This window comes from Colobus angolensis, unplaced genomic scaffold, assembly GCF_000951035.1.
Source record: "Colobus angolensis palliatus isolate OR3802 unplaced genomic scaffold, Cang.pa_1.0 Scaffold59, whole genome shotgun sequence".
NCBI lineage: Eukaryota > Metazoa > Chordata > Mammalia > Primates > Cercopithecidae > Colobus > Colobus angolensis.
The window spans coordinates 6,659,235-6,671,858 of record NW_012119487.1 but is presented as its reverse complement, the minus strand read 5'-3'; the positions used below and the strand labels follow the sequence as shown (position 1 = coordinate 6,671,858).

Here is a 12,624-nt window from a genome sequence, read left to right as displayed (position 1 = left end):
CCTTTTTATAAGAGAAAGTTCAAATATTCAACACAAACATTTTATAACTACATATTTCATGTTTTGTGCAGGATGGGGGTAAAGATTTTTAATTATTTTACTCTATTCTGTAAAGTTACACATTCTTCTATAATGTCTTTGAAACACCTCAGGTAAAGTTTCTGGGCTTGAGAGGGCCAGAAAAGTTAAAATCAAGTCTCTGTAAAGGAAACAAATTATTGGTATATACCAACCATTCCCTGTTAATTCCATTTGTATGCTGTGATCAAAGCCTCATGTTTATGGCTTTTTGTCCTTTCGGGTTAGAGTCATTTAGAGTCACATAGGAAACTTTTACCCCTTTAATTATTATAGATGTACTTTGATTCTAGGAGATCAGACGTGGGGGTACCTAAGGAAACCAAAGCTGCACAACTTTGCTTACGTATAAGGACAGCTGTATACAAATGTAAAATTTCATGTGCTGGTACCATTTACCATGTCTGCTGCTCATGCTCTCTCTCCTATCGAAGTCCCATCATATTTTTCCCATTCACCACATCCCCCAATCTTTGAATTTTTAGTTAATTGTTTTTGGAATGCTGCTTCTACTTATTTCTGGAATAATTCTGATGTTATTTCAGATAGTTCTTTTTTTTTTTTTTTTGTAAGCAGGTTCTTTTTTTAAAAGAACCCTGGTAGATTGTATCAACTATATCACCTGATAATTTAAAATTTCTACTGTGTGAATTACAAATAAATTGTAATCTACTCCAACTTGTTGGAAAGTAGTAATAGAATACAAACTAGTCAAATACACCACTTTGTGTAATGAACTGAAACTTTCGCTCATTTTGTTGGAGGCAGATCAGTCTTGTTGGTCTTATTCCTTTGAGCTTATTTTTGTCTATTTTTGCATTCTACCAACCGAAGTAGTTTACTTCCAAAAGTAATAAAGCAATAGACTCAGACCTGTTCCATCTTTTAGAAATTTTCCTTCCTGCTTGCTTTTTATATCTGCTAGCAGTAAGTTTCTTTCTAAGGAAACTCCTCTTACAAAGAAAACTTTTAAATGAGCTGCTCTTTTGCTTTCCTTTTTCAGTTTCAGAATTATTATGTATTAAACATTTTAAAAGGCAGTATAAATATTAGGTTCTATAGTCCCCGTATGCATTATGTAACTGTGACTCTTTGTAACCATATACTAATTAAAAGACAAGAGGGTGCTGTGTAAATTTTTTTCTGGAGTTCTAAAACACTGATAGCTTCTGTTGTTTGAAGAATAAATTGCCCCTATGTCTTCTGTAGAAATCATAGATAAGTACTCTATCCCTAGTACTTTTGTTGTTGTTCTAACCTTGCATTCCTTAAGTAAACCTAAATTTGTATGATATGTAAGTTCCCAAAATGTTTTTGGAAATCTTTTGGATCAGAGTATAGTCATATTCCTTTCCTGCCCTTACCGATTTTAGAAAAGGTAACAGAGTACGTATGCCATGTATCATATAATGCTGATGGAAGAATAAGAGGGACTTTCCCATAATCAAGCACATTAGTATTTCAACATTGAAACATGATGTCAGATGTGTTCAGACCAAGTTTTTTATTTTGACCTTTAAATAGGTTGCAAACAAGCATTTGATTTTCAGAGTTTTGAATTTTAGGTCTTATATAATCTTTTTGAGCCCAAACTTTTTTTTTTTAAGGCCAAACTATATTGCGAAAAATCTATTTATTGCTTAAAAAGCCATTGTCATCACCAATATTTATTTATACAAAATTTGTGTCCTTGAAATTCAGATACCATGAGAAGAGTTTAGTATTGTCTGTTTCCAAACAGGCAATGAGAGAAGATTTCATTTTAATTTGCAGTTGGATTTTGCATCAAAATCAGGAAATCTGTTTTAGAAATACTGTCCTAGAGGAGAACTGCATTTGTATGTTGCAACTGTCAAAGTAGTATTCCAGCTGTGGAATTGTGTCATTGCACTCCAGCCTGGGGTGACAGAGTGAGATCATAAACAAATGACATTTAAAGACATGAAAATAATGTCTGGTACATAGTAAGAACTCAATAAATGTTAGCTGCTGCCATTATTGTTGTTGACAGATTAGTCGCATAGATTTTGGGTGATATATTTGACTACTTGTGTCAAATGTTAAAGGGTATATGGAGTAAAACAAGAAAAAATACGAAGAATGATTTTTAGTATCGCTGGAGGTCTCTGCAAAATTGGGGCCACAACAATTTTGGTTGCTCAATAAATGGGATTTACTATTAATTTAAAATTAAATTAAAAATATTAAATTATTTAAAATTTAGTATTTTCAGGTTACTTCTTAGTGTTTTCTTTTGGAGAAACTGGTTCAGTAACTATATGTAGAACACTGGAAAGGAACGAGTTTTATTTGTAGCTCCATTTGATTTATTTAAATGTAGACTTTTTTTTCTCTCTTTTACATTTATAGCAAAAAAAATCAATGATAATAGTCTAATTTTATGTGAGTATGTGGCATTTTGGACTCTCTTTGATTCCTTTATTCGTAATTCCATATTTATTGTCTACGTTTATCCTAAAACGATCTCAGTGTGCTTTATTTTTGCTCATTGATTTAAAATTTCTCATTATAATTTAATTAGCTAATATATCTACTAATAATTTAAATTTAAACCATTCTTTTTCAATATAAAAGGCTAGTCTAAAATCAATATGCCCGTTATTTTTCCAAGAGTGAACCATTGTTTTCTCTTGGTTACCTCTTCATTATACTATACCTCATATGTGAAATTGACTTCATAATTTTACCTTCTAGTTAGGAAATATGTTTTTGCTTTTGAAGGAAAATAATGTAGGTGAAAATAGTTATATGACATCTACTTGCATAACTGAATTTCTTTAATACCTCAAATTAACAGCTACATTGTTTTTACTTATTTTAGCAAAGCTTCTCATTGTTACCAGCAAGAAGATTAGGAACGGTTTTATTATCTTTTGATTAAAGCGTATTACTCCTATATCAGTTTTACTCACTACCCTGAAAATTTTTTTCCTTGACGTCTTTTGATGTCTTTATTAAGTGTTTTTTGTTGTTTTGTTTTGTTTTGTTTTGTTTTGGAAGTGGAGTCTTGCTCTGTTACCCAGCACCGAGGCTAGAGTGCAATGGTGTTATCTTGGCTCACTGCAACCTTCTCCTCCCAGGTTCAAGAGATTCTCCTGCCTCAGCCTCTCTGATAGCTGGGGTTACACGCACTTTCCATCACGCCCGGCTCATTTTTTGTATTTTTGTAGAGTTGGGGTTTCACCATGTTGGCCAGGCTGGTCTTGAACTCCTGACTCAGATGATCCACCTGCCGCGGTTTCTTAAGCTAGTATAACTTTTATAATTTTATTGACATTTATTTGAAAAATACATGATTCTGTCTTATATTTATAGGTTACTGTTTTTCATTTTTCTCTTTAAAATATGTCTATGAATTGGGGACTTATCCAGGATTTTCCTGTTCTTCAGTTAGAGAACATAAAGTGCCTAGGTAGTTTATATAACATGGTGGTTCTTCTGGACTCTGGAACTTGACTGCTTGGGTTTGAATAATAACATTGCTGTTTCCCAGTGTTGTTATCTTGAGCCAAATATATAATCTGTCAGTGCTCGAGTTTTCTCACTTGAGAAATGAGAATGATAATAGTATTATCTACATTAGAGCTGTGAAGTTTATTTAGGTTAGTGCATAGTAAACCCTCAGTAATTGGTACTATTGATATTGTTATTGCCATCTAGTGACTGCGGATGAATCAAGAGTTAAGTAGTACTATAGCACCAGAGTCAAGAGGGACCCAGCCCTGTGAGTGCTTTCTAATATATATATTTTTTTTTTTGAAATGGAGTCTTGCTCTGTTGCCCAGGCTGGGGTGCAGTGGTATGATCTCTGCTCACTGTAGGCTCCACCTCCCGGGTTCATGCCATTCTCCTGCTTCAGCCTCCCGAGTAGCTGGGACTACAGGCGCTCGCTACCACGCCTGGCTAATTTTTTGTTTTTTTTAGTAGAGACGGGGTTTCACCATGTTAGCGAGGATGGTCTCAATCTCCTGACCTTGTGATCCACCCACCTCGGCCTCCCAAAGTGCTGAGATTATGGGCGTGAGCCACCGTGCCCGGCTGTATTCTTTTCTGTGTGTGTGCGTCTGTGTGTGTGTGTGTGTGTGTGTGTGTGTGTATGAATGTATGAATGTATGATATATAGCAGAATTAATGGATTTTATTATTCAAATTTTTCTGTTGCAGTCTGTATTATATCTTTTTCTTAGTGAATTACATTAAGAACTACTAGCAAATAAGTTTCATATTCTGTAATCATTAATAAGATACTATTTTTAATGCTTAGTTTTATCTGCAATAAACTGATGAGTATTTTTTAACATATATGAAATGTAGAATTGTATCACTGTATACACTGAGATATCAGTATTCATTTTTTTGGCTTACAGTCACAAAATTCTGAATCATAAATCTGTAAAAATGTATAGCTGGAAATGTTCTGTTCTATAGGCCTCTAAATATGCAGCTACACGATTTTAGTAATGTTATACAAACGCTGGGGGTTGAGTTTCATTAGTAGGAAGAACAGAGATTTTTAATGCATTGCATTACCTCACTTTCAGTCCTATTAGTCTCTGGATGGAGTAAACTGAAAATAGCATGCAGTCTTGTCATACCAGTGTGTGACTCTATAGGAAAGGCAAGCAATGGTTACAATTTATCTAAATAAACTCATGACAAGAACATTTGAATTCTTCATATGGTTAAGTTCTTTAAAGGCTCTTTTGTAATTCAGTTTTGCTATAGGAACTGTTAACACAATTAAGGTTTGTTTTTTTTTTTAATGTGCTATATTTTTTGTCGCTCATCTAACTTTATTTTTTCGTTGATACATAGTATTTTGTACATGTCTGTGGGGATACTTGTGATATTTTTTACATGCATAGAATGTGTAACGATCAAGTCACAGTATTTGGGAGTTATCCCATCACCTTGAGCATTTATCATTTCTTCTGGCTATTTTGGTTTTGGTTTTGGGTTTGGGTTTTTTTGGTTTTTTTTGTTTTTTTTTTTTGGAGACGGGGCCTCTCTTGCCCAGACTGGAATGCAGCGATGCGATCACAGCTCATTGTAGCCTTGACCATTTGAGATTAAGTGATCTTCCCACCTCACCCTCCTGAGTAGCTGGAACCCCAGGCTTGCACCACCACACACAGTTAATTATATGTAGAAAACGGGGTCTCACTATGTTTTCTGAGCTGGTCTTGAACTCCTGGGCTCCAGTGACCCTCCCACCTTGGCCTCCCAAAGTGCTAGGATTATAAGTATGAGCCACCGTGCCTGGCCTCTTCTAGCTGTTTTGAAATATACAATATATTGTTGTTAACTGTAGTCACCTTAGTCTGCTGTCAAACCTTAGAACTTACTTCTTTCATGTAATTGTGTGTTTGTACCCATTAACTATGCCTTTAAAAAAAGAAGACTTCTGTGTAGGCAGATTCGTATGATTTATTTTTGAAAATGTGAAGTTTTATGTTACTAATCTTGTTAATAAAAGAAACTAAAATTTATTGAATATTTACCGTATTTTGGCATCATACTGTGAACTTTACATGCATTATCTTATTTATTTATTTATTTATTTTTTATTTTTTATTTTTATTTATTTATTTTTTTTTTGTGAGACGGAGTCTCGCTCTGTCGCCCAGGCTGGAGTGCAGTGGCACGATCTCAGCTCGCTGCAAGCTCCGCCTCCCGGGTTCACGCCATTCTCCTGCCTCAGCCTCCAAGTAGCTGGGACTACAGACGCCGCCACCTCACCTGGCTAGTTTTTTGTATTTTTAGTAGAGACGGGGTTTCACCGTGTTAGCCAGGATGGTCTCGATCTCCTGAGCTCGTGATCCACCCGCCTCGGCCTCCCAAAGTGCTGGGATTACAGGCGTGAGCCACTGCGCCCGGCTGTATTATCTTACTTAAATCTCAAACTTCTCTGATGTGTCTTCATCATTTAGTAGATGGAGAAGCTAGAGCTCAAGTAAGATTAACCTCTTGCCCAGAGTCAGGCTGTTCACTTCTATGGGTAAAATCCAAACTGTGTTCTTCTAAGAGTACCTCCCATGCTTTTAACCTTTGAGGTTCTTTCAGTACTAAGTAATTAATCATCTTGTATATTTGCATATAGAACCATTCTAATTAGTAATCTCAATTTCTTAAATTTTATAGGGTAGAAAGAATGTAATTTTGTTGTTGTTGTTGTTTTTTGTTTTTTGAGACAGAGTCTCACCCTGTCACCCAGGCTGGAGTGCAGTGGTGTGATCTCAGCTCACTGGAATCTCCATCTCCCAAGTTCAAGTGATTCTACTGCCTCAGCCTCCCAAGTAGCTGGGATTACAAGAGCGTGCCACCACACCCAGCTAATTTTTTTATTTTTAGTAGAGATAGGGTTTCACCATGTTGGTCAGGCTGGTCTTGAACACCTGACCTCAGGTGATCTGCCCGCCTTTGCCGCCCAAAGTGCTGAGATAACAGGCATGAGTGACCATGCCTGTACTAAGCATGTTTATAGTAGAAATAGAGAGAAAGAATTTACAAAAAGTAAATCGTAATGTATACAGTTGGTATATATGTCATGTGGTTTTCAGTTGTTGATAGTTTTTTATGTAAGGCTTATTTAAAGATGGGAGGGAGATAGGAATGATGAAATGGTAAGATAGAAATGCCAAGATAGAGGAAGTAAAAGATAGTCTACGCTTCTGGATTTTTTTAAGGGTTAGATAGAATGTATAGAGGATATAATCAAATAAAAAGAACCAATGGAGAAAGCATATTATGTTTGACCAGAGCAGAGGAAGCTAGCATATTGATTTTGGGTTACAAAGGCAAGATTATTATTATTTTACCATTTATTTTATTATTTTGATAGTTTTGTTTTTCACATGAGGTTTGATTATAGTATTTTGAAGCTGGGAGGGACTCGAGATAATATATAAATAGCTAGCCTTCATGACCTCGTTTTTATAGATGAGGAATCTTGAGTGATTGATTATAAGGTAACTATCCAAGAACACATAGCTTTTTAATGACATAGCAGGGTCTGTTAACCATAGATTTTGATTGCATGCTTGTGCTCTTTTCCCAATAGTGTAAATTTTCTTTTCCTTAAAGTTCCCCAAACCTGATTAACCTATCTGAAAATGAAATATAAACAAGTAAATCTATATAGACACCTGCCTTGTGATTATCCCCTGTTGACATTATTTCTTGGTTTGTATGTTTGAGGTGTTGAGTTGAAGTGGTAAATTGCTTAAATATTTGCTAATATGTCGTGGGTTGTCTATTTGATGTTTAATGATTGGCAATAAATGTTTTCTTTGCTTAGAAATTAGAAATACTGGGCTTATGTTTGATATACTTTAGATTTAGTTTTTCAGTTGTTAAAATTACGTAAATACTGAAATCACATTTTTCTCTCTTCATTTTGCAGTAGTATTATTGATTCCACAGAATACAGCCAACCTCCAGGTTTCAGTGGCAGTTCTCAGGTAAACGATATCTTTGTTTTAATGATACCACAAGTATAATTGTCTGAGTTATAAAGTCATAGATTAGTTTACTAAAGTGTCCTGTCACAAAGACCACCATTTTGAATGCAGTGGTGTTGATTAGCACTTGAATAGCGCTTATGCATAATGGCAGAATCAAATATTAATATTTGCTTTTTCAATGATAACTTAAGTTTATTTTCTTCACCAAATTGTGATGGAACAAATCTAAAGGGTTTTGCTTTGTTTTTGTTTTTTTGAGACACTCTGTCACGCAGGCTGGAATGCTGTAGCCTCGACCTCCTAGGCTCAAGCAATCCTCCTACCTCAGCCTCTCAAGTAACTGGGTCTGTGGGAGTGCACCACCATGCCCAGCTAATTTTTGTACTTATTGTAGAGATGGGGTTTCACCATGTTGTCCAGACTGGTCTCAAACTCCTGGACTCAAGTGATCTGTCTGCCTCACCCTCCCAGAGTGGTAGGATTGCGGGTGTAAGCCACTATCCCTGGCAGTTTTTTAACACTTACTGTTAATTTCAGAACCTGAGAGGAAGGAAATACTTTAGGAAAAAAAAAATGCATAATCAGGACATAGTTTATCTTAGAGATATGAAAATTATAAATCTGTCATTGAATTATGCTTCACTATGTTGAAACTTAAACCTTTTCCATGGAATAAAGACTATAGTCTTGAGTAAAATAGATATCAGCTTTACCTCTTTTAATTAGCTGTATGATTATTTTGAACTTTACTCTCTTCATCTTTGACTTAGAGATACTGATATCTGTCAAGCTTATTTTTGAGGCCTAATACGCTTTTTTTAACTTTTTATTTTTATATTTTATTTTATATTTTTGAGACAGAGTCTCACTCTGTCTCCAGGCTGGAGTGCAGTGGCACCATCTCGGCTCACTGCATCCTCCACCTCCCGGGTTCAGGCGATTTTCCTGCTTCAGCCTCCCGAGTAGCTGGGACTACAGGCACGTGCCACCACACCCAGCTGATTTTTTGTAATTTTAGTAGAGACGGAGTTTCACCATGTTGGCCAGGATGGTCTCCATCTCTTGACCTTGTGATCCTCCCTTCTTGACCTCTCCAAGTGCTGGGATTACAGGCATGAGCCAGTGCGCCCAGGCATTTTTAATTTTTATTTTTGAGATGGAGTCTCGCTCTGTCACCCAGGCTGGAGTGCAGTGGCATGATTTTGGCTCACTACAACCTCTGCCTTCTGGGTTCAAGCGATTCTCCAGCCTCAGCCTCCCGAGTGGCTGGGACTACAGGCGTGCACCACTGCATCCGGCTAATTTTTGTATTTTTAGTAGAGGGGGGGGTTTCACCATGTTGGCCAGGCGGGTCTCGAACTCCTGATCTCAGGTGATCTGCCCACCTCGGCCTCCCAGAGTCCTGGGATTCCAGTAATGAGCCACTGCTCCTGGCTGCGTTTTTAAACTTTTTATATTGAAATAAGTTTTGACTTAGAGAAAAATTACAAAAATACTACAAAGAATTCCTTTATAGTTTGCATCCAGATTATCTAAACACTTAACATTTATCACATTAGTTTTATCATTCTCATTCAGCCTTTCTTTTACATACATACATACAATTTCTTTTCTGGATTGTTTGAGTAAGGTACACACACATGTTTCTTTACCCTTAAATACTTCAGCATATATTTCCTTAGGAACAAGGATATTGTCTTATGTAATCACAATATAACTTTAAAATTCAGGCAGTTAATATCGATACAATATTATTTCTAAATTCTAGATTTTCAGATTTTAAGAATTACCCTAATATTGCCTGGGCAACATGGTGAGACCCCACCTCTACAAAAAATAAAAAAAATTAGTTGGGTATGGTGGCATGTGCTTGTGGTTTCAGCTACTCAGGAGGCTAAGGTGGGAGGATACCTTGAACCCAGGAGGCCATGGTTACAGTGAGCTGAGATCACGCCAGTATACTCCAGCCTGGGTGACAGAGTCAGACCCTGTCTCCCCGCCACCCCATCCCACCCCCCCAAAAAAAGAATTACCCTAATATCCTTTATAGTAAAACAAAAAACAGTGAGGTATTTTTAATGAACATTTATTTGTATATTCACTTTATTTAAAAAAATAGTATACCTATTTTTATCTAAGTGAACAGTAAATCCTTTTGGATTATATCACTTCTGTTTTACTTGTCTCCAAACTTGGATGACTACCTTGTTACTTTTATGATTAGTTTACGTGACTACTCTGTACATCATCCTGTATTATGTTCATGTACAATGCATACATTTGGCCTATTGTTTTTTTATACTGAGTTTGTAGATTGGTTTGTGTCTGTTTCTGAACAGCCATGAAAATACCAGATTCAATTATTTTTATAAGACATAATGGAATACATTAGGAGAAAATTTAAAGCCTTAAATTGAAATATACCATAGGAACTTGAGAGAGAATAGCAGTCCCTGTATCTGGAAACTGGCTTAGCATTTATAACTAGCCATTTATGTTCTCCTTTTGAACATAATTTCACAGAACATCAACATCAGACAAGGCTACTGTCTCTGACTGATGAAGCGAAACAAAAAGCAAGAGCACTCCATAAAGTTGTCTAGCCACATTTAAAAAACAAAGTCACTGTGCAAACTATAGAAAGAAAAAAAAAAAACAAACATACCCTGACCAATGTGAGTGATTTCTGCTTCTTTACCAGTTAAAACTGTAGCTTTCCTGTAGGCTTCTGTGCTCCTAGATAAGATTTGTCATTACGTAAGTTACTGAATTATAGAATCATTCCCGTTTGACAGTATCTAATCCACAGTGAAGCCCCACTTTCTTGAACCCTCCCACAAATTATTTAACAAGTGCCTTACTGAGCCATCTCTCACTTATTCATATTTATTGCAACTAGCAATAAATAAAACTTGTTTAACTACAGGTGTTTTTTTAATTGGTTTTTGGCTGGAGGACGTAGACCAAACTCTATATAGGGGAACAAGAAGAGGTTTCCACAGTTACCTTTTATATTAACATTGTTTTGGAAATTCTAGCAAATCCTATGAGCTAGAAAACAGTAGAAATTGACTCTGAATACAACCTTCAGAATGTGAGAAAATGTTTGCAGATCCCATCTGACAAGGGATTAATAACCAGAATATATAATGGAATCAAACAATTTGACTGCAAAAAAAATCCAATTTAAAAATTGACAGAAACTCTAAATAGACATTTTCGAAAGAAGATATACAAGTGGTCAATAGGTATATGAAAAAATGCTTATCATTAACCATCAGGGAAGTGAAAGTCAAAACCACAATGAGATACCGTCTCACCACAGTTAGAATGGTATTATCAAAAAGATAGAAGTAACAAATGTTAGAAAGGGCGTGGAGAAAGAGTGAATGCCCCTGTACTGTTGAGAATGTGAAGTAGTACAGCCATTATGAAAAAGAGTATGGAGGTTCCTCAGAAAACTAAAAATAGAACTGTCATATGTTCCAGCAACCCCATTGCTGGGTATATATCCAAAAAAAAGGAAATCGGTATGTTGAAGAGATATCTGCACTCCCATGTTTATTGCAGCACTATTTACAATAGTCAATATTTGGAATTGACCTTTAGGTGTCCATCAACAGATGAAAGGATAAAGAAAATGTGGTGTATATACATATTGGAATATTATTCAGCCATAAAAAAGAATGAAATCTTGTAATTTGCAGCAACATGGATGGAACTGGAGATCATTAAATTAAGTGAAGTAAGCCAGGAACCAAAAGACAATCAAACATCACATATTGTCAGTCTTAAATGGGAGCAAAAAAAAAAAAAAAAAGTGGATCTCATGGAGGCAGAGCATGGAATGGAGATAGTAGGCAGAGAAGGGAAAGGTATGGGGGGTGGGGATGGAGAGAAGTTGCTTAGTGGGTACAAAAATATAGTTAGTTTGGGTGAATGAGTTCTAGTATTTGATAATACAGTAGGGAAATTATAGTTAATACTTTATTGTATATTTCAGAATAGCTAGAAGAGAAGAATTGCAGTGTTTCCAACACAAGAAATGATAAATGAGATGATAGAAATCCCAGTTACCCTAATTGATTATTACATTGTATTTGTCTATCGAAATAATACATGTACCCCCCACAGATGTGTACAACCATGATATAGCAACTTTTCTAAAAAGAAATTGGAGGAAAAAGAAAAACAATCAATCTTTTTTTTGAAATATTTTGGAGTAGCACTTACTTTTATGTGGTGAAGGAGACTTTTGGTTTGAGATAGTACTCTGAGACAGTGTGTTAATATCGTCGCATCCCCTCCCGCAAGAAATCCTGTTGCTGTATTGCTCTCCTCACACCTAAAACTTAGAAGAATTTGTAGATGATTAAAAGAGAAAATACGGAGTAAGAGCTGCCTAATCTGTGAGTCACTATATGCATGGTAAATGCATGCTTAAGGATTAAATAACAGGTCACCCAGGAGAATTCTTAGCATCTGTTAGAGGACTGGGTAGTTTTTGAGGAGGAAACCCTACTAGTATTGAGATGGAGCTGACATGATACATTGCACTGAAGGCCTTACCCTTCATTTCTAGCTGTGCTCCAAATAATAGCTAGACCTAAAATAAATTGACACAAGAACAATTGAAATAGTGGGTAGTCGAGTATAAGCCTGGCAAATGCAAACTAAAGAATACTGTAAAACTAAAATAACTCCAAAAGTATGAATAAAATAGGACAGTTTTTCCACATAAATAAAAGGTATATTTTCCAAAAGTAGTAAAATTTTGTATCACGAAAGACTGGAATTTATGTAAAGCAAAATCTGTTAGAAATTAAATAATTAGGGGCTGGGCGTGGTGGTTCACACCTGTAATTCCAGCACTTTGGGAGGCCAGGGCAGGCGGATTGCGAGGTCAAGAGATCGAAACCATCCAGGCCAAAATGGTGATACCCTGTCTCTACTAAAAATACAAAAAATTAGCTGGGCATGGTGGTGCGTGCCTGTAGTCCCAGCTACTCGGGAGGCTGAGGCAGGAGAATTCCTTTAACCCGGGAGGTAGTGGTTGTATTGA

At 36.1% G+C, this 12,624-nt stretch overlaps 1 protein-coding gene across 2 annotated transcripts in view; it reads left to right on the top strand.

Moving 5' to 3' along the window:
• The window catches only part of RFWD2 (ring finger and WD repeat domain 2, E3 ubiquitin protein ligase), a 263,804-nt gene that overhangs the window by 84,376 nt on the left and 166,804 nt on the right, over positions 1 to 12,624 (top strand). For both annotated transcript variants that reach the window (XM_011962376.1, XM_011962375.1), the window contains one exon: positions 7,502 to 7,559. In XM_011962376.1, the coding sequence (XP_011817766.1) occupies positions 7,502 to 7,559 (58 nt within the window). The remainder of the gene's footprint in view (positions 1 to 7,501; positions 7,560 to 12,624) is intronic.